This window comes from Kogia breviceps, chromosome 12, assembly GCF_026419965.1.
Source record: "Kogia breviceps isolate mKogBre1 chromosome 12, mKogBre1 haplotype 1, whole genome shotgun sequence".
NCBI classification, from domain to species: Eukaryota; Metazoa; Chordata; class Mammalia; order Artiodactyla; family Physeteridae; genus Kogia; species Kogia breviceps.
This window is the reverse complement of record NC_081321.1, coordinates 93,621,629-93,648,874: the sequence shown is the minus strand read 5'-3', so window position 1 is coordinate 93,648,874 and position 27,246 is coordinate 93,621,629. Positions and strand designations below refer to the sequence as shown.

At 58.9% G+C, this 27,246-nt stretch overlaps 1 protein-coding gene across 1 annotated transcript; it reads left to right on the top strand.

Moving 5' to 3' along the window:
• Positions 1–470: 470 nt before the first annotated feature.
• KCNJ4 (potassium inwardly rectifying channel subfamily J member 4) lies at positions 471–24,669 on the top strand. The gene is made up of 2 exons (XM_059081858.2): positions 471–867; positions 22,514–24,669. The coding sequence occupies exon 2, from the start codon at positions 22,553–22,555 to the stop codon at positions 23,888–23,890; it is 1,338 nt and encodes a 445-aa protein (XP_058937841.1). The 5' UTR covers positions 471–867; positions 22,514–22,552; the 3' UTR covers positions 23,891–24,669.
• The last annotated feature ends 2,577 nt before the right edge of the window (positions 24,670–27,246 follow it).

The following is a 27,246-nucleotide window of genomic DNA, read 5'->3' as shown; positions in this document are numbered from 1 at the left end:
GGCCTCCGCAGTGGGGCGCGGGTCACGTGTGAGGAGGGGCGAAAGTCTCGCAAAGCCGGGCGGCGTGCCGCGAGTTGGGAGTTCTCGGCGCGCCGCGGGCGGCGGGAGCTCGGGCTCCCGGGCAAGCCGGGGACGCGGCAGAGGCGGGGGCCTGGGTCCGAGACTGCGGGGGCCGCACCGAGAGTGGGAAGGAGAGAGAGAGAGACAGAGACGCGCAGGGGAGAGACAGGGCAGGGGCAGAGGAAGGCAGGGGACAGACTGGGAAGGCGACGGAGACGAAGACAGGGACCCGCAGGGAGAGACCAAGAGACCGAGGGGGGCAGGAGAGACCGGGAGGAACAGAGAGCCGAGGGCGCGGCGGGGGAGGTGGCGGCAGAGCCGGGGCTGGCCGGCCGCGGGGGTCTCGGGGCCAGAGGCGAGCGCAGCGGGGCAGGGAGCGGAGCGCAGGGCGGGGGACAGCGCGGAGTGACAGCGAGAGAACAGTGGGGGCGGCGGAGGGAAGGCGCCTGCGGCGGGGGCGGGGGGCGCCAGCGCCATGGGTCCCCGGACCCCCGCGCTCTGAGCCCCGGCCCGGGGCCCGACGATGCTGAAGCCGAGGCGGCGCCGAGGGCGCGGCGCGGGGCAGAGCTGAAAGTTGGGCGGCCCGCAGGGAGCGGCGCGGGACGGCCCGGAGACCGCGAGACCCGGGGACCGACGGACAGACCCACAGGCAGCCGGGGAGGGGGGGCGGGGCCGGCCCGCCGAGTTCGCGGGGAGGGGGCGCCGGGACACCCTTCTCCCCGCCCGGGACGCCGCCCGCCCGACTGCGCCTGGGATGTAGCGCCCGCACGCCGCCTCCCGGAGACTCGTCGGACCCTGCGCCCCGCGGTAAGCCGGGCCCGCGCTCGCCGCTGGCGCTGTCCGTCCGTCTGTCCGGCCGCGTGCGTGTCTGTGTGTCCCAGGGCCTGGCGGCTCGGTCCCCGCCCGCTCAGCACCTTATCCCTGACCCGGGTTCCCGCGGCCAGGCGTGCGTTCAGCGCGGTCAGGCGACTCCCCGGGACCTGGTGAGCTCTGTCATCTGTCCGTTGTCGGGAGCGTTGAGATCTGGGTTTCTGCCAGGAAGGGGGGTAGAGGTGAGTGAAAGGGGCCTTGACCTTCTGCCCCGGCCATGACCGTTCCCTGCCTCTACCCACCCCCAGCTGTCACACTGGGTTGGAGGAGTTTCAAGGCAGGTGACTTGTGTCTCCTTTTCACCTCCCCAACTGCAGCCTGTGTGCAAATGGCCCTGAAAACAAAATCCCACTTCTCATGTTTTGAGCTCATGTTTTGAGCTACTTTGGACCCCAAGACCCTAGGGTTGCTGGACAGGTATCCAGAAAAGAAGGCAGTTCACATTTCACAGTGGTGGAAACAGGCTGTGGAGAGAGGCAAGACTGCTTTTCCCTCCCCAGACGGAGAACCCCAGGGAAAGAGAGGTCTGAATGAGCCCTGGAGTAGGGAAAGTTCCCTGCAACCGTGCCGTGCTCAGTGTCCCCCGACCAGCATCTACATGACACTTTTGCCCCCAGAGCCTAGGCTCTGGGATGGGGAGAGGGTGGGGGAGGGGGAGAGACAGGTGGAGGGTGGCCTGGCTGAGTTGGCAGGTGAGGGCCTCAAGCGAAGTAGGATGTCAAGAAGCAGGTTGAGGGAACGGGGCGCTGAGGGAGGGAGGCCTAAGAGCCACGCATGCAAGGCCCAGAGAGGAGCCAGACCCGTGTGTGTGTGTGTTTGTGTGTGTGTGTGTGTGTGTGTGTGTGTGTGTGTGTAAAATGTCTGTTCTGCTTCTCCCTCACATCCAGTCTTGTGACCTCCAGGGTTTGGGGGCTTTTTGGAGCTGTTGGCAGGATTTGGGGGGCCTGAGAGCCAAATGGTGGTCCTGGCTTGGCCTGGGATGAGGGGAACAAAATGTCAAAGATGGTGGTGGGATAAGGGCTGAGGTGCAACATGGCAGGAGCAAAGGCTGTTGGCCGTTGAGCTGACCCATAGCCAAATGGGAGTCTGGAGGGCTGAACCTAGAATATTCTACTCTGTTCTCCACTGGGAGGATGGGCTCTTTCTGGGGTTTTCCACACTGGGCAGTGGGCCTTGTATATCCTCCATTTAGGCTTCTAGAAATCAGCTCAGCTAGCTGAGGAACCAGCACGGTGCACAAGTCACTCTCCTCCCTGACCCTCAACTTCCATATCTGTGGAATGAGGACACTATTCCCTGTCCCACTGACCTCCAAGGGGAGGAGGGGGCGCCTGGGCTCATATGAGCTGAGGGCTGTTCAGGCTGGGGGAGCGCTGAACACATGGGAGTAAGGACTCATTTTACCTCTGGAAAGATGAACAGCTAATGAGGAGAGGGGACCATGGCCTGAAATAAGGCTGACCGGGAAAGGGAGTACCCATTATTAGAGGGGGGTAGCTGGGGCTTGGGAGCTATTCCTCAGGAACCTTTGGATTACCCTTGAAAGAGAAGCTCCTCTCCCATAAAAAGTGTCGGGGGGACTGGGAGCAGACAAAGCTGGCCTTGAATTTCTGCTGGGTGACCTTGGGCAGCTGGCCTGACCTCTCCGAGCCTCAGTTTCTTCAGCTGGAGAGTGGGGATGATGGTACTGACTTCATTGGGTTGCCAAGTGATTTACAGACCATGTCAGGTCTCTGGAAGCAGCTGACACAAGCCTGGAGCATAGTAGGTTCTTAACAGATGTTTGCGGAGCAGAGAATAAAGTAGCTTCAGGAGATGCCGTGAAAAAATTTCTTAGCTTAGGATCTAAGAGGGAAGGGGAGGAGGAACAGTGTAGGCTTACCGGGTGGGCTGGTTCTTAATGTGGATCTGGGGGAGGCGGGGGCGTGTGCTGAGGGGGGTGTGAGGAGGAGGGGGCCCCTCTGCGGGGACCACTGAGTCACGAGGACATGTAAGCGACATGACAACCAGCAACATGGTAACCAGGAGACTCGCGGCGGTGGGAAATGGAGCTGGAGCGGTGTGTTGGGGGGGGGGGGGACAGGGCTGGCAGCACCAGGCCTGGAGGGTCCCAGAGCAGCCAGGTGGGCCTCTCAGAGTGAGGAGGGGAGGCCCCGAGGCCAGGTGGGCTAGGGAGGATGCGGGGGCCGGCGTCGAAGGAGGGAGGCATTTCGGGGTCTGCTGGGCAGGGGGCCTTCGCCTGCGCCTCCCCAGGCTCCTCGCTCCTCTCCTCCACATCTCCACTTTTCATGCCTCTCCCCCTAGGATGCCAAATTTGGCTCACGCAATCTGTCGTCTCTCTTCTGAGATTGGCATCGGGACCAAAGCCGAGTGCATTACATCACCGCCGCTCCCCTTGCACGAGGAGAGAAGGAGAGGGAGGGACAGAGGGCCGGGGGGCAAGCGGCCAACCCTCAACTTTCTTTCCTGTCTTCCTGATCACTCTTCCTCCTCAGTCCCAGGTGTTGGGGGCTTCCGGGAGCAGCCAGGCAGGGCCTCGAGGCAGAACAAGGGCTCTAATCTTGGAGATCCCAGGGCAGGGCAGGAGGTCAGGCCATGTTGCTGTCCCCCTGGCTAGGTGAGGCCTGGGAGACAGGGAGCCTGGGTTCAGGACTCCAATCTGTCATTGCTCTGCTGTATGACCTTGGGCAGCCCCCTCCCCCTCCCCCCGTGCAGAGTCCACATCTGTATCGAGAACTGTTGGCCATCCAGGATCCTGATGACTCTCCTGAAAAAAGATGCCCTTGAGTCCTGCTGCTCTGCTGGGCACAGAGGAGGAGTCCTGAATTTTGAATGGCTCTCTGTGACCTTGAGCAAGTGACTTTACCTCCTTATGCCTCCGTCTCCTCACCTGTAAAATGGGGTGATAGAACCCTCCAAAGCCCTAGATGTGAAAGAGGTACTAGACACGAAAGAGGGGGACGGGGGAAGAGACAGGGTCTCTGGCATGAAACCGGACACTCCGGGGCCCCACGGCTCCCGGCACGCTGGGCTGGAGGTGGGGGGCAGGCTGACACAGCCATTGGCAGGAGAGTGTTTCAGTTCCGACAGAAGGCTTGGCACTTAAATCACTGGTCTGATGCCCTTGTTTTACAAAAGTGGAAACCGAAGCCCAGGGAGGGAAGTGGACGCCCCCCGCCAAGGTCACACTGATGGTTTGGGGGTGGAAGAAGCAGAGCTGGGGCCTGAACCCAGGGCTCCTGGCTCCCAGCCCTGCCTGGAAGTAGACAGAGAGACAGGCAGATACACACACCTCCTGTGGAAGACTGGCCAGCCCAGACAGGACCCGGGAGCTTTGAGGGCCCAGTTCTCCCTTTGGCCCCCTCCCTGTTCCCTTCCTGCTCCCCGGCTGCCCCGTCCTCACCATCCCCGGCCATTATTCCCATCCCTCACCTGGTCTATTTGAAGAGCTCTCTTTCAGGCTCATTTTCAAGCCAGTTTCAGGCAGTCCCAGTCAGGGACAGTCTGGATTTGGGGTTAAGATGGAAGATTATGGCCCCTTCTAGAAGATTCCCAGAGCTGGAGGTGCATCTGTGGATGTTTTGTGAAATAGTGAGCTCCTTATTCCCGGAGCTATTCAAGCAGAACCAACTGAGTACCTGCCAGCGATCTGACCTGGTGACTCCGGCTTTATGGGTGAGGTTGAATAACGTCCCCACCTTCAAAATCTCAAGAGTCTTTGATACCCCCAGGAGGAGCTGGGAAGCAGCACCCATCACTTACCGACTTCCCAGTAAGGAAACTCACGTTGTCGTGCCAGGCATTGGGCTAGGAGCTTTTGTAAATTCCTTCTCATTTAAGCCTCCCAGCAACCCCACAATGTAAAATTGAGGTCCCCGTGTTATAGATGGGGGAGCCAGGGCTCAGAGAGTCTGTGATTTGTCCAAGGTTGCACAGCAGGGAAGTGGAGGAGCCTGGGTCTGAGTCGGAGCCGGTCTGATTCTCTGGGGCTGCCCCTGGGACTTCCTTGAAGAAAGAGTGGAAAACGCCGTCCCTCCCCTGGGCTGGGGCTTGGAAGGAGGTGGTGCGTCGCCCCAGAGCATGACACCCCCTCAGAGATCCCATGAGGGCTGTGTTCCGAAGACATAGACATAGACACGCGCCCGAGGGGAGAGCTCATTTTACAAAGGGGAAGACTGAGGCTCAGAGGCAAAGAATGGCCTGCCCAAAGCCGACTAGAGAGTTAGATATGAGCCAGGGCTCTGTCCCCTGCACCGGTGGGCAAGGAGGGGCCTTTGGGCTGATGGTGGAGTGAGGTCTGGGACTGGGGGTGCAGACTGCTGGGTGGTTTGGCAGAGGGCTGAGAGTGCTGGCTCTAGGCTAGGGCTGTGGGTAAGGGAGCCAGCCTTGGGAACAGGGAGAAGGGAGCAGGAAGAGAAACCAGCAGGGATAGCAGGTCCACCTCTGTCCTCCCTGGTCCTGCCCCAGGGCCATCCACAGATGTCAGTGTCATACAGCCTGTGAGGTCAGGAGAAACTGTAGATGGGACCTGTCTGGCAAGAGAGGGTCTTGGAGCCAGCAGCCTTGGGTGTGGCTCCCTGTGTGACCTTAGGTCAGTTCCTCACCCTCTCTGAGCTTAGTACGCCCATCCGCATGGTCGAGAATCTGGACTAAATGATCTATTTCTGCAAAGTAGCTGCCGTTGGGCTGTCTCTCAAAGTGCTCCTCCCATTCCCATGAGGACCCTGGGCCCTGGGAGAAGGGGGGGCAGGAATCCTGGGGGCTGGCATAACCTTTAAGCCTCCTCAGCGACTCAGTCCTCCTTGGGGTGCGGGGGGATCTCCGAGCACAGCCCTTCTTCTCCTTTTCATCTTGATTTTTCTCCTGCTCCCTCTTCTCCTTGCTACGTGGGCTGATCGCTGCTCAAACTTTTAATTCAGATGGTAATTGAAATAATAATATGGGCTGAGGCCCCTCTGCTTGTGACGCTGCAGCTGGTGGAGCTCAGCTATGAATAGACCTTGAGTCACACATGCGCGCTCCTGCAGGCGCGCACACGGGCCTGACGGGGTGGTGGGTGGGGTGCAGCCGGGGGACGGGGGAGCTCACGCTCCAGCTTGCTCCAGGTCTCAGCCCCCCATTCCCAAAGGCTGGGGCCAGTTCTGCCCCTGCGGCCCGCCGTCTGGTCCCTGTGTCGAACCTGACTTGGGGCATCGGTGGGTCCCTCTGTTCACAGAAGGGGAAACTGAGGTTCAGTGAGGGGGAGGGACCAGCTGAACACAAATGGAAAGTGACTGGACTCAATTTGAACTGATGGGTTTCAGCTGGTTCTAAGACCCCTGTTCCTTTTCAGGACACACGGGCCAGGCAAATGGGTGGGAGGAATGGTGGGGTGCAGCCCCGGTGGCCCCCGGCGCATGCATCTCCCTGCCTCACCTCCTCCCAGCACACACACGCCCTCTGACTCGCACACTCTCTGGCCCACTATCACACATGCTTTCTCTCACACACTTGCACACACTCGCATCCACTCACTCACATCTCATACGCGCGAGCTGCTCGGATAGATGGTGCTATTGCTTGGCCTCTGGGGTGACAAAGGTTTTCCCAGAGGTCCAGCTGCAGGAAGGGGACAAGGTCCAATGTACCAGGCTCTACGCTGGACTTTATATTCATGATCTCACTTAAACCTCCCCGCCACCCTCTGAAGGCCATCACTCCCACTTTTCAGGTGAGAAAACTGAGGCTCAATGAGAAGCAAGAGTTTGCCCCGGGTCCAACAGGTAGAAAGATCCACCTGTTGTTTGTCCCGCTGGGAATGCACCCAGTCCCAGTTCTAGCCATTCTGCGACCCTCCATTTGGCCTCTGAGGCAGGGAGGGAGCATCCCGTCCAGCCTGGGGATCCCCTTCCTCTCCCTGCGCCAGTTCCCCCACTCCTGCCTGTGGCTACCTGGTCAGTCGTTGACTGCCAGATGCCAGAACATGTGGCCTATAATCAGGGGGAGGTGCCCACGAGGAGCACTGGCAGGTCAAGGAGAGAGGCCACCAAGGAAGGTGGTCCGTGGTGGTCCAGACCCCAGCTGGTGCTGTGTAGGGAGTTGGCGTTGCCATGGTGACCTGTCAGCCGGCAGCTTGGGTCTAGGCCTGCTTGGGTGGGCCTGGGTGGGGGGCGGTGGGGGGCTTCAGAAGGGCAGGGGGGAGATGCGGTGGGGCGTGGGTGCAGGTGCGCAGAAACAGCCCCTGGTCTCAGATGAGGGAGGCCACTCTCCCCACCTTTACCCTGCAGTGCTGGTCTGCCCCTGCGTCTGCTTTTTCTCTAGCACTCCGCTGGGAGATGGAGCGATGGAGCCCAGAGACCACAGTGATTTGCCCAAGGCCACACAGTGATGGTGACAGAGCTGGGGCTGGACCAGAGCTCAGGGCTCCTTCTGATTCCTTTGCGTCCCCTCTCCCAGGGCTGCCGACACCTCTGTCTCCCTCAGACGTTCCTTGTATCTATGCAGGGGATGAGCTGATCTCCTGGGAAAAGCCCTAGGTTAGAGAGAGGGGCAGGGGCAGCAGCCCCTTGTCACGGTGGGTGCAGCTGAGCGAGGAAGGCGGGCCTGGGATTGGATCACTCACTTATCCCGAGTGCCATTAACCAGGTCACCGTCCCCCTGGGAACCTCGCTTTGCTCCTCTGTGAAACAGGGGCTACCTGTGGCGAGGGTGGGGGGAAGTGCCTGGCTTCTTCCTTTTGCTGCCCCACCTGTTCTCAGAGCCCATCCCAGCTCCACCTGGGCAGCAAGGATGGGAGGGGACCTCAGCTAGGCCGGGGAGGAGGGGGTACATGCACGGTGAGGGGCTGATCCCATTTTACTGATGGGGAGATTGGGGCCTCGGGAGGGGAGTTTGCCCCACCTCGCCTTGGTGGCAGAATTGGCACCAAGTTTTACTGGCCTCTGGGACACCCCAGCGAGGTCTTTTCCCCACCACCACCCTGCAGCTCCTCTCCGACCCCCACCCCAAACTCCCTGAAGGAGCCTCCCGTCTCCCACTGTAGGCCTGAGGAGTCTAGCCCGCCGCCCCTCCCCCACCCCCGAAGAGTTAAGGTGCCACTCGGCCTGGGGACAGATGGAATAGGGGTCAGCAATGGGAGAACCCCGTGAGGCCATGCAGGGGAGGTGGCAGGCACAGAGCTAGAGGGGCCCTGGCTGTGGGTGACGTGAACCGGGGGCAGTCGGGGCTGCAGTCACTCTGACACATGGGCATCAGAGCCCCCCACACCCTTTTGAGGGGGAGCCCACCATCTCCCGGGGCAGCCCACTTGTGTCTAGAGGGTTCTGCTAATTGATACCTGCCTCCCACTTTGGCCTTGGCTCTGCACTCTGGGGTCTGAGGAATCTAGCCTGTTCCCCCAAGGCTGCTTCCCTCTGGCCTCGGTAGTCCCTGCTGAGACCTGTGGATGAGAAACAGAAAATCTGGGTTCAAGTCCAGCTCTACTCCTGAGTTGGCTGTGTGACCTTAGGCAGCCTTTTCACCTCTCTGAGCCTGGCCCATAGGGCGGGCTTGTGCCTCTGCGTCTGTGGGTTGCTGGGAAGATCTCCTGAGCCTGGGAGTATAACATGGCCTGTTGTAGACATGAGCTTCCGTGTGCCCTGACCCCTCAGTGGCCACTCTTGGCAGACTTCCAGGTCCCCGGTCATCACCTTCAGACACTACTCCTCTGGCTGTGTTGTCAGCACCTGACCTCTGTGCTGAGCCCTCCAGACCTGCTTGGGTGGGGGCAGGCCTGGCCGGGCACCAGCGCCAGGCTGTGCAGCTGCAGGTCCTGAGGCCACAGGACCTTGGAAAGAGCCTCTCTCTGGCTGGGCTCCAGGGCCATGCCCAGCCATGGGGCAGGAGCCGGGCCACAGGGAGGAGAGGGAACCGAGTGGGGCAGAGAGCAGGCCATGGCCTCGTGCTGGAGCTGGCCTGGGTCCCTGAGATGACAGGCCAGGGGACAGAGAGAACACACAGGCAGCCATGGGAAGGACTTACAGTCACCAGCTGCATTAGCCTCACTCCCCACACTCTGGGGAGCTGCCTGAGGAGGGGGTGAGCTCCCTGTCATGGGAGGTGGGCAAGCAACTGCTGAATGGCATCTGTTAGGGGGATAGCAGCGGGGTCTAATACAGGGCCAGGGAAGGGATTGGACCCAGAACCCAGAGTCCCTGTTGTTTGGACCGCAGTGCAGAGGTCCTGTGACCCTAAGGGTCTAACAGACTGTTCCAAATATTCCCCCTTGACTTCCAACAACTCTCCCCACAGTTGTGTGTCCCCAAAGCCTATGCTCCAAGAATGGTCAGTTGCAGCTTCAAGATAAGCCCTAGATCCCATCTCAACTCATTCACAGCTCCTAAGCACCCCGAAAGTCAGTGCTCTTCAAATTGCATGCAGGTCCTGACCCATTAGTGGTTGTGAAATTGAGTTAGTTGAGTCCACTACTTATGCTTTTTTTTTTTTTTTTTAATGAAATAAAAAAGAAAGTTTCGGGCTTTCGTGGTGGCACAGTGGTTAAGAATCCGCCTGCCAATGCAGGACTCAACAGTTTCAAGCCCTGGTCCGGGAAGATCCCACATGCCGCGGAGCAACTAAGCCCGTGCGCCACGATTACTGAGCCTGTGCTCTAGAGCCCGTGAGCCACAACTACTGAGCCTGCATGCCACAGCTACTGAAACCAGTGCGGCTACAGCCCGTGCTCCGCAACAAGAGAAGCTACAGCAATAAGCCCGCGCACCACAATGAAGAGTAGCCCCCACTCGCCGCAGCTAGAGAAAAGCCCACGTGCAGCAACGAAGACCCAATGCAGCCAAAAATAAATAAAATAAATTAATTTTTTAAAAAAGAAAATTTCAAGCACTTGTATGTAATGAGGGTATTATTTTGTGATGCTCTTGTTTCATCTCTTAAAACTGTATTGTATGATGAGTAGCAAAGTAAAATATGTTTTTTTAATATATAGATTTATTTATTTATTTATTTATTCTTGGCTGCGTTGGGTCTTCATTGCTGTGCGCGGGCTTTCCCTGGTTGCGGTGAGCGGGGATTACTCTTCGTTGCAGTGCGCTGGCTTCTCATTGCAGTGTCTTCTCTTGTTGCGGAGCACGGGCTCTAGGTGCGTGGGCTTCAATAGTTGTGGCTCACGGGCTCAGTAGTTGTGGCTCGCGGGCTCTAGAGCACAGGCTCAGTAGTTGTGGCTCACAGGTTTAGTTGCTCCGTGGCATGTGGGATCTTCCCGGACCAGGGCTCGAACCTGTGTCCCCTGCGCTGGCAGGCGGATTCTCAACCACTGCACCACCAGGGAAGTCCTACAATAAGACTTTAGTCTGGGTCTTGGTCAGAAAGTCTGAAATTTACTGCCCTGTATAGAAATCCTTGAGGCAACACTGAGAGAGGCTTGAGTGTCCAGATTCCTTTTTTCCAGGGTGCTTGGTTCCTAAGAGTATAAGTGCTAAGAATTGCAGGATGCTGCTATTCTGTCCTCAGACCTTCCTTCCTTTGCCCAGCAGCCCACTTAGCTCCAGGCCCCCAAGCCTCCTGGTCAACCACACCCCCCTGGGGCCTAGGTCCCGCTCTCTGCCCCGCCCAGCCCTTCTTTGTCTTTGGGCTCTCTGTTTGCCGCTTGTCTTTCTGGTGACCTTCTCTCCAAGCCCTCTGGCCGTGAGGATCCTTTCCTCCTTCCTCACATACTTACATGCGGAGCTCAGCAAAGCCGGGTGGTGTCTTACTCATTTCTCTTCTCCCAGCACACAGCAGGTGCTCAATAAGTGTTCATTCATTCCACAATGACTTATGGAGTGCCCTCCAAGGGAAGGCACTGGGCTGTGTTGGACACATACTAGGCAGGAGGTCAGCTGCCCGTCCAGCTCAGCATATTTTTAGGGTGATGAATGAATGAATGAATGAATGAATGAGTCTCTGGCCTCAGGAGCCAGCTGGCAGATGGTCAGAGATGATGGCTGAGCACGTAGCTCTTTGCCCGCGCATAGTAGGCATCCTGATAGCACCCGTCCCTCACGGCTGTGGAGGAGCAGGAATGTTCCTACCGCTGTCTGGCCCTTCCGAGGCCTGTCTGCTGCGCCCTCTCCTGCTGGCCCTGCCCCGGCACTGCCTCCTCCTGTCCTTGGAGCTTGTTTTATGGGCCTACGACCCTGGGCGCCCCACTGGGAGGACACCTGGGGACACCTGCCGAGAAGCCAGTGCTCCGTAGGAGTGTGAGGCCGAGGCCCGAGGCCCTGGACGTCCTGCCCCACTCCAGCACCACAGAAGATCTCCTTCTGGTCTCCACTCAGAGGCCACCTCCACTGAGAAGTTCTCCCTAACTCTGGTGACAAAAATAGCTCCTCCCTGGTCACGTTCTGTCACATCACCCTTGCTTAGGTCCTTCACAGGAATTATGACAGGCTGAAATTATCTCGTCTCTTTGTCAGTCGTTGGATGTTTATTAAGTGTCTGCGCTGTGCCAGGCACTGGGGTTCAGGGGTGAAGCAGAGAGCTGAGGTCCCGGCACTTGCGGAGATTGTGGGTGAAATCAGTTTGGATTGAGTAAATGCTGTGAGGACGATCAGGACGCAGACGGAGAATGCCTGGGGGGCCTCTTGGAGGAGGCAGCCTTTGAGTCAAGACCTGAATGGTAGGAAGGTGTGAGCAGTGGAGTCTTGGAGGATTTTATCCGGAAGGGGCAGGCAATGTACAGACCCAGAGGGACAAGAAGAAAGGCCCGAGTGGTCCGGGCTCGGGGGTCGGGGTGGGAGTGGAGAGAGGAGACTGGAGGGCAGGACGGCACCGTGGGAAGCCGAGAGCTCCACGCGGAGGAGTGACGTGGATCCTCGGCCCGTGTGGAGACGGACTGCACGGGGAGCGTAGGCAGGGAGGCTCAGGGAGGACCCCGTGCGGTTGTCGGCAATGACGTGGCTCGTGGCAGGGAGGGCGCTGCAGGCTGGATGGACTGGGTGTGTGGGGCCCGCGTCCAGATCCCGCGATTCACCTGCTTGGGGAAGCTCCTGAGCTCCCGGTGGGGATGAAAGTAACAGTGCCCACCTCCAGGGTGTCATGAGGGTCAAAGGAGTGGCCAGGGCTTGGCCCAGAGTAAACACTAAATGTTAGTTATCATACCATTATTATGACTCTTGGGTTCGGGGAGCGTTGAAGGATGATGCCCAGGTGTGATGCCTGAGCAGCGCCCCCGGGAGGCCACAGACAGAGACGGGGGAGGCAGGGGAGGGGCGATCCTTCCATCTTGGCTATGCTGGGTTTGTGATGCCTTTTAGACGCCCGGCAGACACTGGAGCAGGAGCCAAATCTGCTTGTCTCTGGAGGGCGATTGGGGCCGGGTGGTATTTTTAGTCACGGCTGAGCCTGGACACCGCATGGGTTCTGAATAGAGAGGCTGGGAGGGGGGCAACCCGCAGAGGGGCCCTCAGGCCTGGAGGACGCGAGGAGGGAGGCAAGGGTGAGCCAGCGGCCTCCTCCCGTCAGAACTGCTGGGAGGTCCGTGGGCTCAGAGGAGCCCTGGAGGGGGCTGCGGAGAGGACTGGAGGGGATGGTAAGTCAGCCCCTTCACAAAGGGTTTTTGCATTTTACAGTTTATAACCCCTTACCCTCCACTGTCGCTGTGCATCTTGGCAACATGCCTATGAAGTGGGTGTTGTTCCTCCCCTTTTTATGGATGCAATTCAGAGAGGTTAAGACATTTTCCCATGGCCACTCAGTACCAAAGTGAAGTGTTTGTTCTCAGGCTTTCTGGGATCACAGTCCCTTTTGAGGACCTTATGAATGCTATGACCCTTCTCAGAAAATACGCATAGGTACACACTAGTTTTAAAACTTTCTATGTGTCTTTTTTTTTTTTTTTTTTTTTTGTAGGTAATACGTTCACATGGTTCTAAAATTACACAAACGGGAATACAGTGAGAATTCTTCCTCCCACCACCCCCCCGCCAGGCACCTGCTTCCCCTCCCCAGAGGCAGCCGGTGTCACCAGTTTCCTGGGGGGTCTCCATCCATAGACAAACACAGAAAAGCAAACATGTGTACCTATAAATTTCTTTTCTCTCCCTTTTTATACAAATGGTAGATACTATGCTCAGTGTTCATCACGGTTACCTTCTTTCGCTTAAAAACACATCGTGAAGACCTGCACCGCTTCTTACCGGGCTCCGCCTCCTTTTTTCCTGGCTTCTCGGTGTGCCGTCGTGTTTGGGCTGCTTCCAGCCTGGGCCGGGCAAACCAGGCGCCTGGCTCCTCCAGTGCGTGAGTGTCTGCAGGCCCAGAGCCCACACAAGCGTCACAGGCAATCGCATGGCTCTCCGAAGTTGCCCCGGGTGGCCTTGGCTGAATTAGCCCTGGCACTTGGCTCTGACCCCACCCTGAGCCACTCCCCCTCCTCCCCACACCTCTTCTTAGGTTCGGCCTGTGAGCCCAGCAGAGAATTCAGGGAATCCTGTGTGAGTGAGGGGGCGTCGGCCCCCACTCCCCCAAACTCTGGGAGACCCTCTTCCCAGGCCAGCAGCTCCAGCTCCTGGAGTCTTGTCTGCTGAGAAGCCCAGGATGAGGCACTGGGGGCAGGGGCTGGCAGTGACCACACCCAGCCCTGGCTGGGGAGCTGGGATCGGGAGGGCAGCTGAAGGGCTGTGCTGAAGTCACCTCGGTTCCTGCCCCCTGCCCCACCCCCCCAACCCCACCCCGCACCTTGCCTTTTCCTCTGCCCGTGAGAAGTCTTCACCCTTTTTGGCCAAGGAGAGGGAGCATCCTAATGCGGGAAAAGGAGGTGGCGCCACTGGCCTAGGTGGTCCGAGCCGGTCAGGGCCAAGTGGGCGACTCTGCTAAAACTCCCTCTTCTCCTGGCTTCAGGGGCCCCGCTGTCCTGCTACTCCTCTCCCCCCGCCCCTTGGCCTCCCTCTGCTGAGGCAGGTCCTCCTCCGCGTGCTGGAGATGCTCGGGGCCGGCTCTGAGGCCCTCTTCTCTTCCCAGCCAGCATCCCTGCCTGGGCGATCTCATCCACTCTGACAACTTCCAGCCTCACCCAGGTGTACATGATCGAATGAGTCTAACTGTGTCCGGATCTCGGGGGCTGACATGCCGTGGACTTCCCGATGTGGACATTCCAAGGCCGCTGCACACTAGGAACTGGTCCTCTTTCAGCATCTCACCATTACCTATTCCTGACACCCCTCTTCCCAACCCCCCACCCAGCCCATCGCCACACCTGGGGGCTCTTTGTTCAGAATGTGTCCCCAGTCTCTCTACTTCTCTTGAGCAACGCTGCCACCACCCTGGCAGCTCCAAGCCACTGCCTTCAGCCGCCTGGGCAGCAGTGGTAGCCCTCTCGCTGGCCTGCAGCTTCCACTGTGCCCCACAAAGCATCCTAACATCTCATTCTAGTGTGTGCCCCATGACCAGACAGCAGAGGCCTCCGAGGCCAGACAAGGGCAGGGGTGCCACTGGGGCCATATTGAGGATGTTTTATTTTTGAAGACTGGTGGTGAATACACAAGGGTTTATTATATTACAGCTTATTCCTATTTGTCTTAAAGATGTCACATGAAAGTTTAAAAGATCAAACCAGGCAAAACCTCACCACCTGCCCTTTTCCCATAGCAATGAGGATGAATTCTGAAACCCTGCCCACCCCTCACCTCTGGGGCCTCATCCTGGGCGACTCTCCCTCTTGCTCACTTCAGTCCTGCTATCTGGCCTTGCTGCAGATTCTCTTTCTGGAATGTTCTACACCCCCCTTCCACACAGATACACAATTCTCCCGATTGTCTTGGCTCCCACCTACTACTCAGGTCTCAGTCTAAATGTCATTTGCTCAAAGAGTCCTTCGGGGACCCCCATCGAACTACGGCCCCTTGTCTTCTCTCTCACATCACACCATAATTTTCCTTCAAGCAGCTCACCACAGCTTATGGCTGCCGCCTGTGCAGATGCTTGTTATGTGTATAGCATCTCTCCGCAACTGATGCATAAGTTGCGTGAGTCCACAGCCCGTGCCTGACCCGCAGCAAGTGTGCAACAGTAACCGAGTGAGTGCCTATGAGCAACGAGCGTGCAGCAGAGCAGGTCCCTAGAAGCCACAGCAAGGCAGTGGGGGATTGAATCCCACCACCAGTGAGGGAGCAGAGGTGGTTCTGGAAGAGAGAAGCCTTTGGGGATGCGCTCTTGCCTTCAAATTCCTGTAGGGAGAGGGCAAAGGTGTCTGGGGGGCCTCTTTGGTGGGACTGTCTGGCCAATAGAAGAAGCTCCTTTGGGGGCAGGGAGCCCTCCATCTATCAGGGCAGGGGCCAGGCGTCAGCAGTGCAGCACAGGGCATACCTGCAGCTTGGAGCAGTGGCCCTTCCGTCCTCCAGCCGCCAGCTCCTGCCATTTGGCCATGACTGGAAGGCCCGTCTGGACATTCTGGGGAATTTGCTTTCTACACCTGTTCACTGGCTGGCTGAGTGGTGGGGAGGTGCGGTGTAGAGCTGGAGGAATGAGCCAGTCCACCCCACACTGCTCAGAGGCCCTCTGGAGCCCAGAGTCACCCGTGTGTCTAGGCTCTGGCTGGACCTCAAATCAGGGACCCAGTTCCTGGCTCCAACTTGCCCTCTGACCCAGTTTCTCCTTTCCCAGTAGGACCTGCTGGACAGAACCTGGCACAAAGGAGGGCAGGCGTGATAAATGTTTACTAAGTGGAAGAAACTTTTGATACGACAGTGTTTCTCTGAGGCAGGAGAGCAGAGTGTCTAAAGAATGTGCTCTGGCATCAAACTGCTTGGTTCCAAATCCTGGCTCTACTACTTACAAGCTGTGTGACCTTCGGCAAGTTGCCGAACCTCTCTGTGCCTTGTTTTTCTTAGTTCTAAAGTAGGGATGGGGCATTCCCTGGTGGTCCAGTGGTTTGGACTCGCAATTCCACAGCAGGGGGCACGGGTTCAATCCCTGGTCAGGGAACTAAGATCCTGCAAGCCACGTGGTGCAGCCAAAAAAATTTTTTAAATAAATAAAGTAGGGATGAAAACGGAAACTTCCTCTGAGGTCATGATGAGGATGGCAGGCATTGATCAGCGTAAAGCACTCAGAACAGTGCCCGCACAGAGCAAGTGCATCCTAAATGCTCCGTGTGGATTTTGCGATGTCACACTGCTGGCCGGTGGAGGAGGGGCCACGTGTGCAGTGGGATTTCGGGGTACAAAAGAAGGTGAGGGGGAGGAAGAGAGCCTGTTGAGCCCCCACGGTGTGGCCTGCACTTTTATGACGGTTGACAATCTGCTTCCGGTCCTCATGACACCACCCTGCGAGGTAGGCGTTACTGTGTTCCTTTGTAAATGAAGGCGCTGAAGCTTAGAGGTCAAGGATCCTGCAGGACCCAGATGGGACTGAGCCCACTTCTGGCCCAGCTCTGTGAGAGTCTGAGGCCACTGCCCTTACTCACCTGCTCCCTAGTGCTGGTGTTGGAAGAAAAGTTGGACGGGGCCGCATGATGGGTGCCAGGTGGGCTCCGGGGCATGACATCTGAAATCCAGGGGAGGGGATCGAGGGAAAGACTGTTCAGCCTCTGAAGTGATTTGTACCACTTACCAACCACTTACTCTGTGCTGGGCACCTGTGCATGATCCCATTTACCTCTCAGAATAATCTTATGAGGTAAGGAATACTCTTAGAGCCACCTAAGGATGAGGGGTACAGGGACCAGAGAGGTTAAGTAACTTGCCCAAGGTCACACAGTTGGAAAGTGGTACAGAGACTCCAGAGTCAGAGCCACTGCCCTGGGAGAGGGAAGATTTGGGCTCTGGAGATTCATCGAGAGGAGGTAGTCAGACCTCCCAGGGTGTGAGGAGCAGGACAGGGGCCTGCAGAGGACCGTGGGCAGGACAGGACACCCCCATGGCTAGATCCATCCTTAGCCGCCTCTTACTCTTTGAGGAGCACAGCTGCCTGCACTTATGTCCTTTCCCTCCTCCAAATCCCCGTGTGTGTGAGATGAAAGGACCCTCCCCGCCAAAGCAGGCAGTCCAGGCCTGAGAGGCCTCAGTCAGAGCTGGGGTTGGGGGCAGGCCCTGTGCTTGTCACAAGGCTGGGAAATGGGGCAGTGGTGTTAATTCCTTCCACTTCCCCCAGGGAAATCTCCTCTTTCCCCCACCCCCTGGCCCCACACCGCCCCCATTTCCCCGTGGGTGCGCCCTCTGGTAGACGAGGCAGCCTCCCCTCAGGCCCAAGAGGGACTCAGGAATGCGTGGGGCTCGTGAGACTCAAGGACACCCACCAGATCACCCGCCTTATTTCAGACTCTGTGCTGGGCTCTGGCTTCATTACATCTTCCCAGCTCTCTGGCCACAGAGCACTTACGGTCCCCCATTTTGCAGATGGAGAGAAGGAGCCCCTGGCTGGAGCAGTTAGTGGTGGAGCCAGGACTTGGAGCCAGGACTTGAAGCCAGGTTTCCGGTCTCCCAGGCCAGCGTTCTTACACCGTCATCTTCGTCATCATCATCTTCTTCATCTCATCTCATTCACTGCGTTTTACCTGCAATGCCCTGTTGAACCCTCAGCTGATGTTTCTATTACGTAGGTGAGGTAGATACCGTTAGCATCATCTCCATTTTGCAGGTGAGGAAACCGAGGTCCACAGAGGACATGCTAGGAGGTTGACAGAGCTGAGCCTGAGAGCCTAAAGTGTTGGGTAAAGCCCCCAATGTGAGGCTTTAACCAGCACATTATTTTCATAAAGTTGAAAAGAAGCAGCGTGGGGGTCAAGGGGCCGTGCGGAAGCAGGGCTGGCGGCTGGCAGTGCAGCCGCAGAAGGCTTCAGAGAACAGAGGGGGCTCGGGCTGAGGCTGGAGAGCTGGGGAGAGGCATGAGGGGGTCCGGGTTGAACAGGGCTTCGTGGGAGGTGAAGGGAAGGCCAGAAGCTGGGGACCAGGGTGAGCCAGGACCTGGAGCCACCCAGGCCTTGAGTCGGAATCCCGGTTTCGCCACATCTGCTGTGTGACCCCGTCCCCGTCCCTACTCCCCCACCCCCACCCCCAGCCTGTGATTCTTCAGCTGGGAAGAGAAATAATAACCCTGCTTGTCGCTGTGGTAGGTGCTTAATAAATACTTGTTAAATTAACAAAGAGTTGTAGTGATGTTTCAGCAAGAGGGACCAAGACAGCGCCTGGCACAGAGCTGGCACTTCCAGAGTGTTCCCTCTCTGAGGGCGGCCACCGAGAGGGATGAGGGGTTCAGCTGGGCCCCACTCTGAGCTGTGTGACCTCCGGCAAGTCCCTCAGCCTCCCCTGCTGTCCCACCCAACATCAGTGGGGGGCTTGAAGGCCTGCGGGAGGGGCGGAAGCACTTCCTAAGCGCGCTCCTGCCCCCTCCCTCCCGCCCACCGTCTAGGGGCTGAGTGCAGCATGGCCAGCCCGCCTGGGCCACAGGACACGCTGCTGCTGCCATCCGGGGCCAGAGGGCCTGCGTGGCGCACCTGCAGACGCCACCGTGGCTCCCACGAGTGGCGGGGGGCGGGGGTGCTTGTGGGGAGATTCGCCTGCACAGCCTTCCCAGGCTGCGGGAAACTGCTGAGGCCGCCGCCACTTTATTGGCTTTTTTTCGGCAAAGGGAGCTGTGGGCGAGGAGGGAAAACCTAAGAGGACACAGGTGTGGGGCGGTCCTCCTGCCTCTCCGGACCCCCTGGCAGGCAGGGTGCAGCCCTCCCTAACTGCTCAGGAAGGAGCAGGACAGAGATGGTGCCAGCGAGCTGACAGCCCTGCTGGTCATCTTCACTCTCTCCCTGAGGCTCAGGCGTCCGTCGCCAGCTGCTGACTCACGTGCCACAGCCCCGCTCTCAGCCTCAGTTTCCCTAGTTTTCCAGGATCCAGATGTTCACAGCACAGCAAAATTAAAAACAAAACAAAAAAATGTTGGTAACTTACACAGCATTGTCGATTCTTCACTTGGCTGAGAAAGGACATTACATTTTCAAAAAGCAGCCAGCATCTCCCATCCCCATTATTTCCCGAAAAGAAAGAACGTTCACCATGAAAGATGCTGCAGGCTGCACTCTTAGAATAAAGGAGGGAGAGCCTGGCTGGGAAGGGGAGGGGCTTGTTCCAGGTCGCCCAGCAAGGCAGCCAGAGCCCCCGGCCCCCCGGGCCCCCACCATAGAAACCCTGTTCCCCAGTGTGTGCACACAGGGCACTTTCGGTGCAAGCGGGTTAGACCAGCTCCCTTTTTCCAGAAAAGTACGCTTAATTGTAGCCACGGTACAGGCACCTGAACAGCTAGGGCTCCCTTGCTCGCTCTCTCTCTCTCTCTCTTTTAATAAAACATCTATATTCGGAGGAGGATGGTACCCAATTATCAATGCCTGTCGCCTCTCTCCCATGATCTGTGTTCCTTTCTCTTTCACACTTTCCCGTTGGGTCCTGCCTTCGCCAGGAAGCCCCGTGTGACAAACAAGGGGCAGAAAAGCTGGCCGTCTCCTGGCGGCTGTGACCCGCGAGCAGTCGCCGAGCTCTGTGCTCCTCATTTTGTGGCCATCCTCGCGCGGTGCCGGCAGCTGAGCCTCCGGCTCCTGTGCGGGGGCCGTGGTGATGGATGGAGTGGAGGTGGTGTATCTAGGCAGGTCACTGAGGACGAGGGGCTGGGCCCTCACCAGCCCAGGGTCCTCAGGGGGACGCCCCCCCCACGGGCTGCCCGTGATGGAGGGTGTCGGACCTGGTGACAGCACCTGTGCTTGCGGGCAGCTTTCCCAAAGGCCCAGGAGTGGATGTTTCTGAGCGCCGGCCGAGCTAGCGGGCACAGCGGTGGTGGCCCCGGGCCTGGCCCAGGGCAGGGGTTCGGGGAACGGTTGCTGTGACCCGGAGAGGAGGCCTGGGGCCGGGAGATGAGCTGTGCCCGCCCCCTGCCCGGGCCACATGTGGGTGCTGGGGATGGGGAATTGGGGTGATGGAAGGGCAGGGGCCGGGGGCAGTGTTGAAGTGGAGGGTGTGAGTGTAGGGGGTAGGGACGTACAGAGCCTCGTCCTGGGGCTTGGCTGAGACTCCTGTCACTTCCACTCAGGGATGGGAAACAGTGGGCAGTGCTGGTGAGGCGAGCCCCGTCAAGAACCCTCTCCTGCAGCACCAGATGAACCCCCAAGGTCAGGACCGGTTCCTCTGGGCAGAGATCGAGGGCCTCGCAGCACCCTGGGCTCCTGTTTGGCCTTGGACAGGGCCCTTACCCTCTCTGGGCCTCACCCGCCTCATCCACCAAAGGCCCGGGTTGCTACACTCTGTCCCCTCTGCCTCTATCCTGCAAACCTGAGGCTGGCGGGCCCAGGGCCTGCCGGGGCTGGGCTGGTGCCCTCTCTTCCCTAGCCCGAAGTCCTACCCCAACCCCCTCCAGAGAGGAAGCTCCTCTTCCCAGGAGCACGTCCTTGACCTTCCAGGAGTGGAAGTGAGGTGATTGCTCAGGGCTGGCACACCTGCTCTGGGACCCTTAGCAAGTTCATTTCAGCTCTGAGCTTCCTTGGCCTCAGATGTAAAAGGAGGGTCTTGAAATCAGTGATCTTGAAACCCTTCCTATGGGCTCTGGTTCTTTCTGTGGTGCTAATGGATGCATTCAAGATGGTGAGACAAAGCAGAGAGGGATGTATTTAGTAAAGGAAGACCTCCCTGCAAGCCATTTACAGCCTAGAAGGTGCCCCTGGCCCCCAATGCCCTCAGGGCTACCCACCTGGAGCCCTGGCTGTTAGGACTCTAGGGGAGGTAGCAGAGGGGGTCTGGGATGCCCAGTTAAAATCATGACCTCTTAAGGGCAAGCCCTGCACACCCACATTACCTGTTAGGTCTTTAGACCGATGGGTCTCACCGGTCCCATTTTCCAGATGAGGAAACTGAGGTGCAGAGCAGTCACGTAACTTGCCCAAGTTACATGGTGGATCTGGGACCTCAATCCAGGACTGTGGGATCCAGGGAGCTCCTTTTAAGCGGGGAAGGGAGGAGAACCCAGAGTCAGGGTGGGGTGACCGCAGGGGAGGGAGGAGATGGGGGCAGGGCTCACTCTCCCTGGGCTGAGAGAGGGAGTTTCTCCCGGGAAGAGGCAGGCTCTGAAGCTGTTGATCTCTAAATTACAGCGTTGGCGCGCACCGGTTGCCACGGCAACCAAGTTGTCCTGAACCGGGGAAGTGTATAAACATTTCCACAGATGCACAATTAGATCAGGAAGAAGAATAGAACAGAAAATAGAAACTTCCAGCCTTATATAATTCTGGGCCAAAACGTTACTAGGAACCCAGGCCCGGGCCCAGCCCCGGCCCTGCCATCCGCTGGGGCCCTGGGCGGCACCATCTCTCTCCTGGAGCCCCAGTGGAGGGGAGGGTGAGGGGAATGTGTGCCCTCCGTGGGCCCAACTGGTATGCCCGCCACCCGGCAGGGTGAGAGGCCGCCTCCAGCGAAACAGCTGGGGACGCTGACAGGCAAATCCTGCCTCTCACCAGCTTCCTCCTGCTCTAGGAAGCAGGAAAGAAGGCAGGAGGGCAACTGGCTTTAACTGAGCACCTACTGTCTCCTCGGGTCCTGTGAGGTAGGGTTTTGATCCCCGTTTTACAGCTGAGGAAACTGAGGCTCAGAGAGGTGAAATGAGTTGCCTGAGTTTACATAGCTAGGTAGTGGTGTGTCTGCTTCCAGCACCCCAGGTCTTCACACCGCGAACTCAGCAATACCGACAGCACCTGGGGGCTGAAGAGTTAGACACGCCTGGACTTGGACCCACTTACCAGCTGTGTGGCCTTAGACAGCCGCTGTTTCCTCACCTGTGATATGGAAATAGGGATGCCTATGCAGGAGCCAAAACTCAGGGCTCCCCTTACCTCCGTCCTGACCACCACATTGGAGCCTTCACCCACCTCTGCTCCCAACAAGTATGGGGACAGGACAGGAACTGACGTTGGGCTGTGGGTCCCAGCACTGCCCAGCAGAACTTTCTACAACGATGGAAGTGTCCCGTATCTGCTCTGTCCGGTACGGTGGCCGTTAGCCACGTGTGGCTACGGGGCCCTTGAAACGTGGCGAGTGCAGCCGGGGAACTGAAGCTAACATTGTATTTAATTTTGATTAAACGTAAGAGCCACAGGTGGCCAGTGGCTGCCGAACTGGACCGCGCAGGAGAATGTCCGGCCCCCGAGAGGCCCAGAAGGGCAGAGGCTGAACCCAGGGCGGTGAGCAGGGCCCCAGAGCATTCACAACGTCCTCTGCTCGGGGCACCTGGGACAAATGGTGGGACGGCGGCGCCGAGATGGGCATCAGGGAGCCCCCGGAAGAGCAGGCACAGGAGGTTTGGGTGGGGGGGTGAGGGGCTGGGACTGGGACCTGGATCCCGGCGGCCTCAGCTTCTGGTCTGGCGGACCCCGATCCCGGAGCTGGGCCGGTCACAGAGGCGCTCCCTCCCTGTCGTCAGAACCACCTTAACATTCTGCCCACGTGGTGGAGGAAGCCACGCGTCCCAGTCCAGCTCTGCCCCTCCTGAGCGACACTGGGTGGGTTCCCCGCAGCCCTGGAACCTGGACTCCCGGGGCCCCTGGAGAGCCTCTCCCACGGCAGCCACTCGCTCCCCGGCGTCTCACGTGTCTGCTTCTCCCCCGCAGGCCCTGCGTCTTCCCAGGTGACCACGCCGGCTTCAGGACATGCACGGGCACAGCCGCAACGGGCAGGCCCACGTGCCCCGGCGGAAACGCCGCAACCGCTTCGTCAAGAAGAACGGCCAATGCAACGTCTACTTCGCCAACCTGAGCAACAAGTCGCAGCGCTACATGGCGGACATCTTCACCACCTGCGTGGACACACGCTGGCGCTACATGCTGATGATCTTTTCCGCGGCCTTCCTTGTCTCCTGGCTCTTTTTTGGCCTCCTCTTCTGGTGCATCGCCTTCTTCCACGGTGACCTGGAGGCCGGCCCGGCGGGGGCCGTGGCGGGGGCCCCGGTGGCGGGAGGCGGCGGGGCGGCCCCGGCGGCCCCCAAGCCCTGCATCATGCACGTGAACGGCTTCCTGGGTGCCTTCCTGTTCTCCGTGGAGACGCAGACAACCATCGGCTACGGGTTCCGATGCGTGACGGAGGAGTGCCCGCTGGCGGTCATCGCCGTGGTGGTCCAGTCCATCGTGGGCTGCGTCATCGACTCCTTCATGATCGGCACCATCATGGCCAAGATGGCCCGGCCCAAGAAGCGGGCGCAGACGCTGCTGTTCAGCCACCACGCGGTCATCTCGGTGCGCGACGGCAAGCTCTGCCTGATGTGGCGCGTGGGCAACCTGCGCAAGAGCCACATCGTGGAGGCCCACGTGCGGGCCCAGCTCATCAAGCCCTACATGACCCAGGAGGGCGAGTACCTGCCGCTGGACCAGCGGGACCTCAACGTGGGCTACGACATCGGCCTGGACCGCATCTTCCTGGTGTCACCCATCATCATCGTCCACGAGATCGACGAGGACAGCCCGCTCTACGGCATGGGCAAGGAGGAGCTGGAGTCGGAGGACTTTGAGATCGTGGTCATCCTGGAGGGCATGGTGGAGGCCACGGCCATGACCACCCAGGCCCGCAGCTCCTACCTGGCCAGCGAGATCCTCTGGGGCCACCGCTTCGAGCCCGTGGTCTTTGAGGAGAAGAGCCACTACAAGGTGGACTACTCGCGCTTCCACAAGACCTATGAGGTGGCCGGCACGCCCTGCTGCTCCGCCCGGGAGCTGCAGGAGAGCAAGATCACCGTGCTGCCCGCCCCACCGCCCCCTCCCAGTGCCTTCTGCTACGAGAACGAGCTGGCCCTCATGAGCCAGGAGGAAGAGGAGATGGAGGAGGAGGCCGCGGCCGCTGCCGCCGTGGCCGCGGGCCTGGGCCTGGAGGCAGGCTCCAAGGAGGAGGCGGGCATCATCCGGATGCTGGAGTTTGGCAGCCACCTGGATCTGGAGCGCATGCAAGCCACCCTCCCGCTGGACAACATCTCCTACCGCAGGGAGTCTGCCATCTGACCTCCAGGCCCGCCCTCTCTCGCTTCCCACCAGGGCCTCTTCCGGGGGTGGGCTGCCAGGACACCTCCACCGCACTCAGGACAGAGAGGCTCACCCTGGCTCCGTGGACCTTCTGGAGAGAGCTGGGGGCTTCCGAGACTGGGAGGCCCCTTCCTACTGACTCCAGAACCCAGGCCTGGGAAGGGGCCAGGATACCCTCGGTCTGGCCGGCCTGGGTTCTCCAGCACCTACCCACTGGCGGCTCAGGAACCCCAGACCCATCACCCTTTCCCCACCGACCCTTCAAGGACTTTCCCCCTTTGCTCTCAGAACCTTGGGGAAGGTGGCTGGACCGTCGGGGGGTGGGCATCTTGGGGTTCCGGGGTGGGCCGGTGGTTAGTTTGAGGGGGTGGGAGGGGTGTGCGTTTCTTTTGCATGACTGTGGTCTGTTGCTCATGACTTTCTTTTGTAAATATCCATAAATGGAGAGATGGAGGCACCACATCCACCTTCTGCCATTTGTACCTGCGGGACGAGGAGGTGCCGCCCCTCTCTGCGCACCCCTCCCACGCCGCACCCGTCAAGCCCGACCTTCCCCTGCCCAGCTGGCTGGTCCCTTGAGACCCTCGGAGCCAGCTCTCTCGGCCCCTGGATAGTTCTGGGTTTGGGTGCAGAAGTGGGGCCTCAAGGAGCAGGATAAGGGCCATCCCTCCCCGTGGTCCCTCTGGGCCTGCAGGCCCAGCCCAGGTTGACAATGGAGTTTGTAACTATATATTTTTAATAAAGTATATGGTCCATTAGGGGTAGGCTGATTGAAGATGGAAGGTTGGGAAGAAGAGATAGAGGGAAACGGAGAGAGAGAGAGGGAGACCAGCACGATGCGTGTCTGTGTGTGGTACGCATGTGTGTATTGTGTGTATGGGATGTGTGTGTGTGTGTGTGTGTGTGTGTGTGTGTTTGTGTGTGTGTGTGTGTGTGTGTGGTAGGTCTGTGTGTATTGTGTAGGTGTCTGTGCCCCTGTCTGAGAGACTGACCCTTGGAAGGAACTTCATCACCTGCTGGTCTCCTTCCTGGCAGCCAGTGGGAAGGATCCGAAGTGGCCCTAAGAGGTTTGAGTGGGTTTGAGTCAGAGCTTTGCTATTCACAAGCCGTGTGAGCCGGGGTGGACGTCAGCCATCCCTTTCTGACTCAGGGAGAAGTGGGAAGATCCTGCTCGGTTTGCACCCCACGAACCCACCCCCACCAGGCTGGGCCGACTAACTTGGCTGCAGGACGCTGTGGTGGGAGGGGCCCTAGGGGGCAGCGGGGAAACCTGGTCATAGTCGGACCGGGTCTCTGCCTCACTGTGGGACCTTGGGTGAGTCCCTTCCCTGCCCCGGGCTTCAGTCAGCCTGTGCTGTGTAACAGGCCACCCTCAACTTAGACAACAATGGTTTATTCTTTCTGCGGTGCTGCGGGAGGGCTGGGCGGCTCCTCATCTGGTTCCTCTGGGCTCACTCCAGCAGCCCTGCTCCGCAGGGAGATCAGCCAGGCCGTAAGATCCATGAGGGCCTCACTCACATGTTGGGCAGTAGGTCTCCCTGTTGGCCCCGGGGGCAGGGGGTGGGCACGGGGGGCCCCGGTTCGCCTCCAGTGGCCTCTCTTCCTCCAGTTGGCTTTACCAGTTCCCTTCCTGGCGCCTAAGAGGGTGAAGGCAGAAGCTGCAAAGTCTCTGGAGCCTAGCCTTGAACTTGTATAACGTCACTGCCATTGCATGTTATTGGCTAATCCGGTCACGATTCAAGGGGCGGGAAATCGACTCCACCCCTTGGGATCATGGTCAAGTCCCACTGCAAAGGGTGTACACACCAGGTGGAACTGTGGCTATAATCGCTCATCTATCACAGAACCTTCGAGTTGGAGGGTTCCCTCCAGCTCTAAGTCTATTTTACAGGCCAACTGTGTACCCAGCATTCAGAGTGTGAGGAAGCAGAGGGCACCCTCCCTGCTCCCAGGAATCTTCTACGCCAAGGTGCCAGCTCTCTCAGGAAACACAGGGAACCAGGAGGCAGGTCACCTGCTGTGAAGTGCTGTTGGCTGCTTGTGAATGACCACGTTTTTCACCAGGCAACATTTGGCCATTTGGGTAAATCATGGTGCATTCCACATGCCTTAACAGTTTAATAGGAGAACCTGAGGCCTCTTTCCTGGGCAAAGGGGTCCAAGTCCCCAGCAACTCATTACAATGTCTCTTATTTGCATAACACCTTTCAAGGTAGGTGGGACAAGGGTTTGGTCTCAGAGAGGAAACTGAGGCCCAGAGAACAAAGGGGTTGGCCTGAACCAAGGTGAGAACTGTCAGAAGCCCAGGGGCTGGCTTCCCCTTCACTCCCGTCCTCCCTGAGGCAGGGGCTAAGAGAGGGGGGAGGGGCTGCCTCTTTTCCTCCTTTGCCCCCACCCAGATTTCCCAGAGTGCACCTGTGACCTTTGTGGGCCTCGAAGGGCCTACGGGGGCCACTCAGCAAGACGAAAGTGCAGCCGCTCACCTGCCCATGCTCTCAGAAGAACGCCAGGTGGGAGCACCCCAGGGTCTCACCCCCCCACCCCATCCAGCCCTGCAGACCCCTGGGAGGGCCTCGTCAATCTCATCCTCTCCTGCCTCCTTCATCTCAGTGATGCTCTGGTGCCCTGGGCTGCCAGCAGTAGCTAAAGAAGACCTCAGACTCAGGCACTCTTGGATATGGCACCTTCGACCTGGAGCACATCTTAGAGGCTGCCCAGCCCTCCATCCGTAAGGACAAGAGAGGAAGGGGTGTGGGCCCACCCTAAGAGGGCCTCCCGTCCAGAGTGATGTGGAGGCACTGCAAGGTCCCTCCTGAACACCTTCCTTGTCACCAATTTGCCACTTCGCTCAGACACTTGTGACAGTGGCTCCTTAAGGAGGGCCCATCTCTCTGTTTACATGCGAGTAGGACACAGGATAGGCAAGTTTTGACAAGCGCCTGAAGCAAGGACTTTCTGGGGTGTCAAAGCGGAGGGCACTGGGGGTGGGCATGGGGGGCGGGGGCCACAGGGGTGCGAGCCCAGAGCCCAGAGGCGAGCACGCAGCTGCAGGGAGGCTCCAAGGCTGCAAAGCCCTGCTGTTCCGCTCTGTGCTGACTCACCTTCCTTCTCCCACCTGCTCTGCTTCACAGCCCTCCCACCTGCCTTCCCCTCCCCCGCTCCCTGGCACGCAGCTCCTCTGATGTCTCACTTCACTCCCAGCTCCTGGCGGCGCTGAGATAGGGGGGAATCGCTGAATCTGGGGGTGTAAGAACCTTAGATATATATCACTAGCTTGGAGTCACGGAAGGGGTCTTGGAGGAGTCGCCGAGCCCCTCCTGGCTCCACCCCACCTC

Coding starts and splice junctions, on each gene's coding strand:
- KCNJ4 (XM_059081858.2), top strand. CDS start 22,553: ATGCACGGGCACAGCCGCAACGGGCAGGCCCACGTGCCCCGGCGGAAA.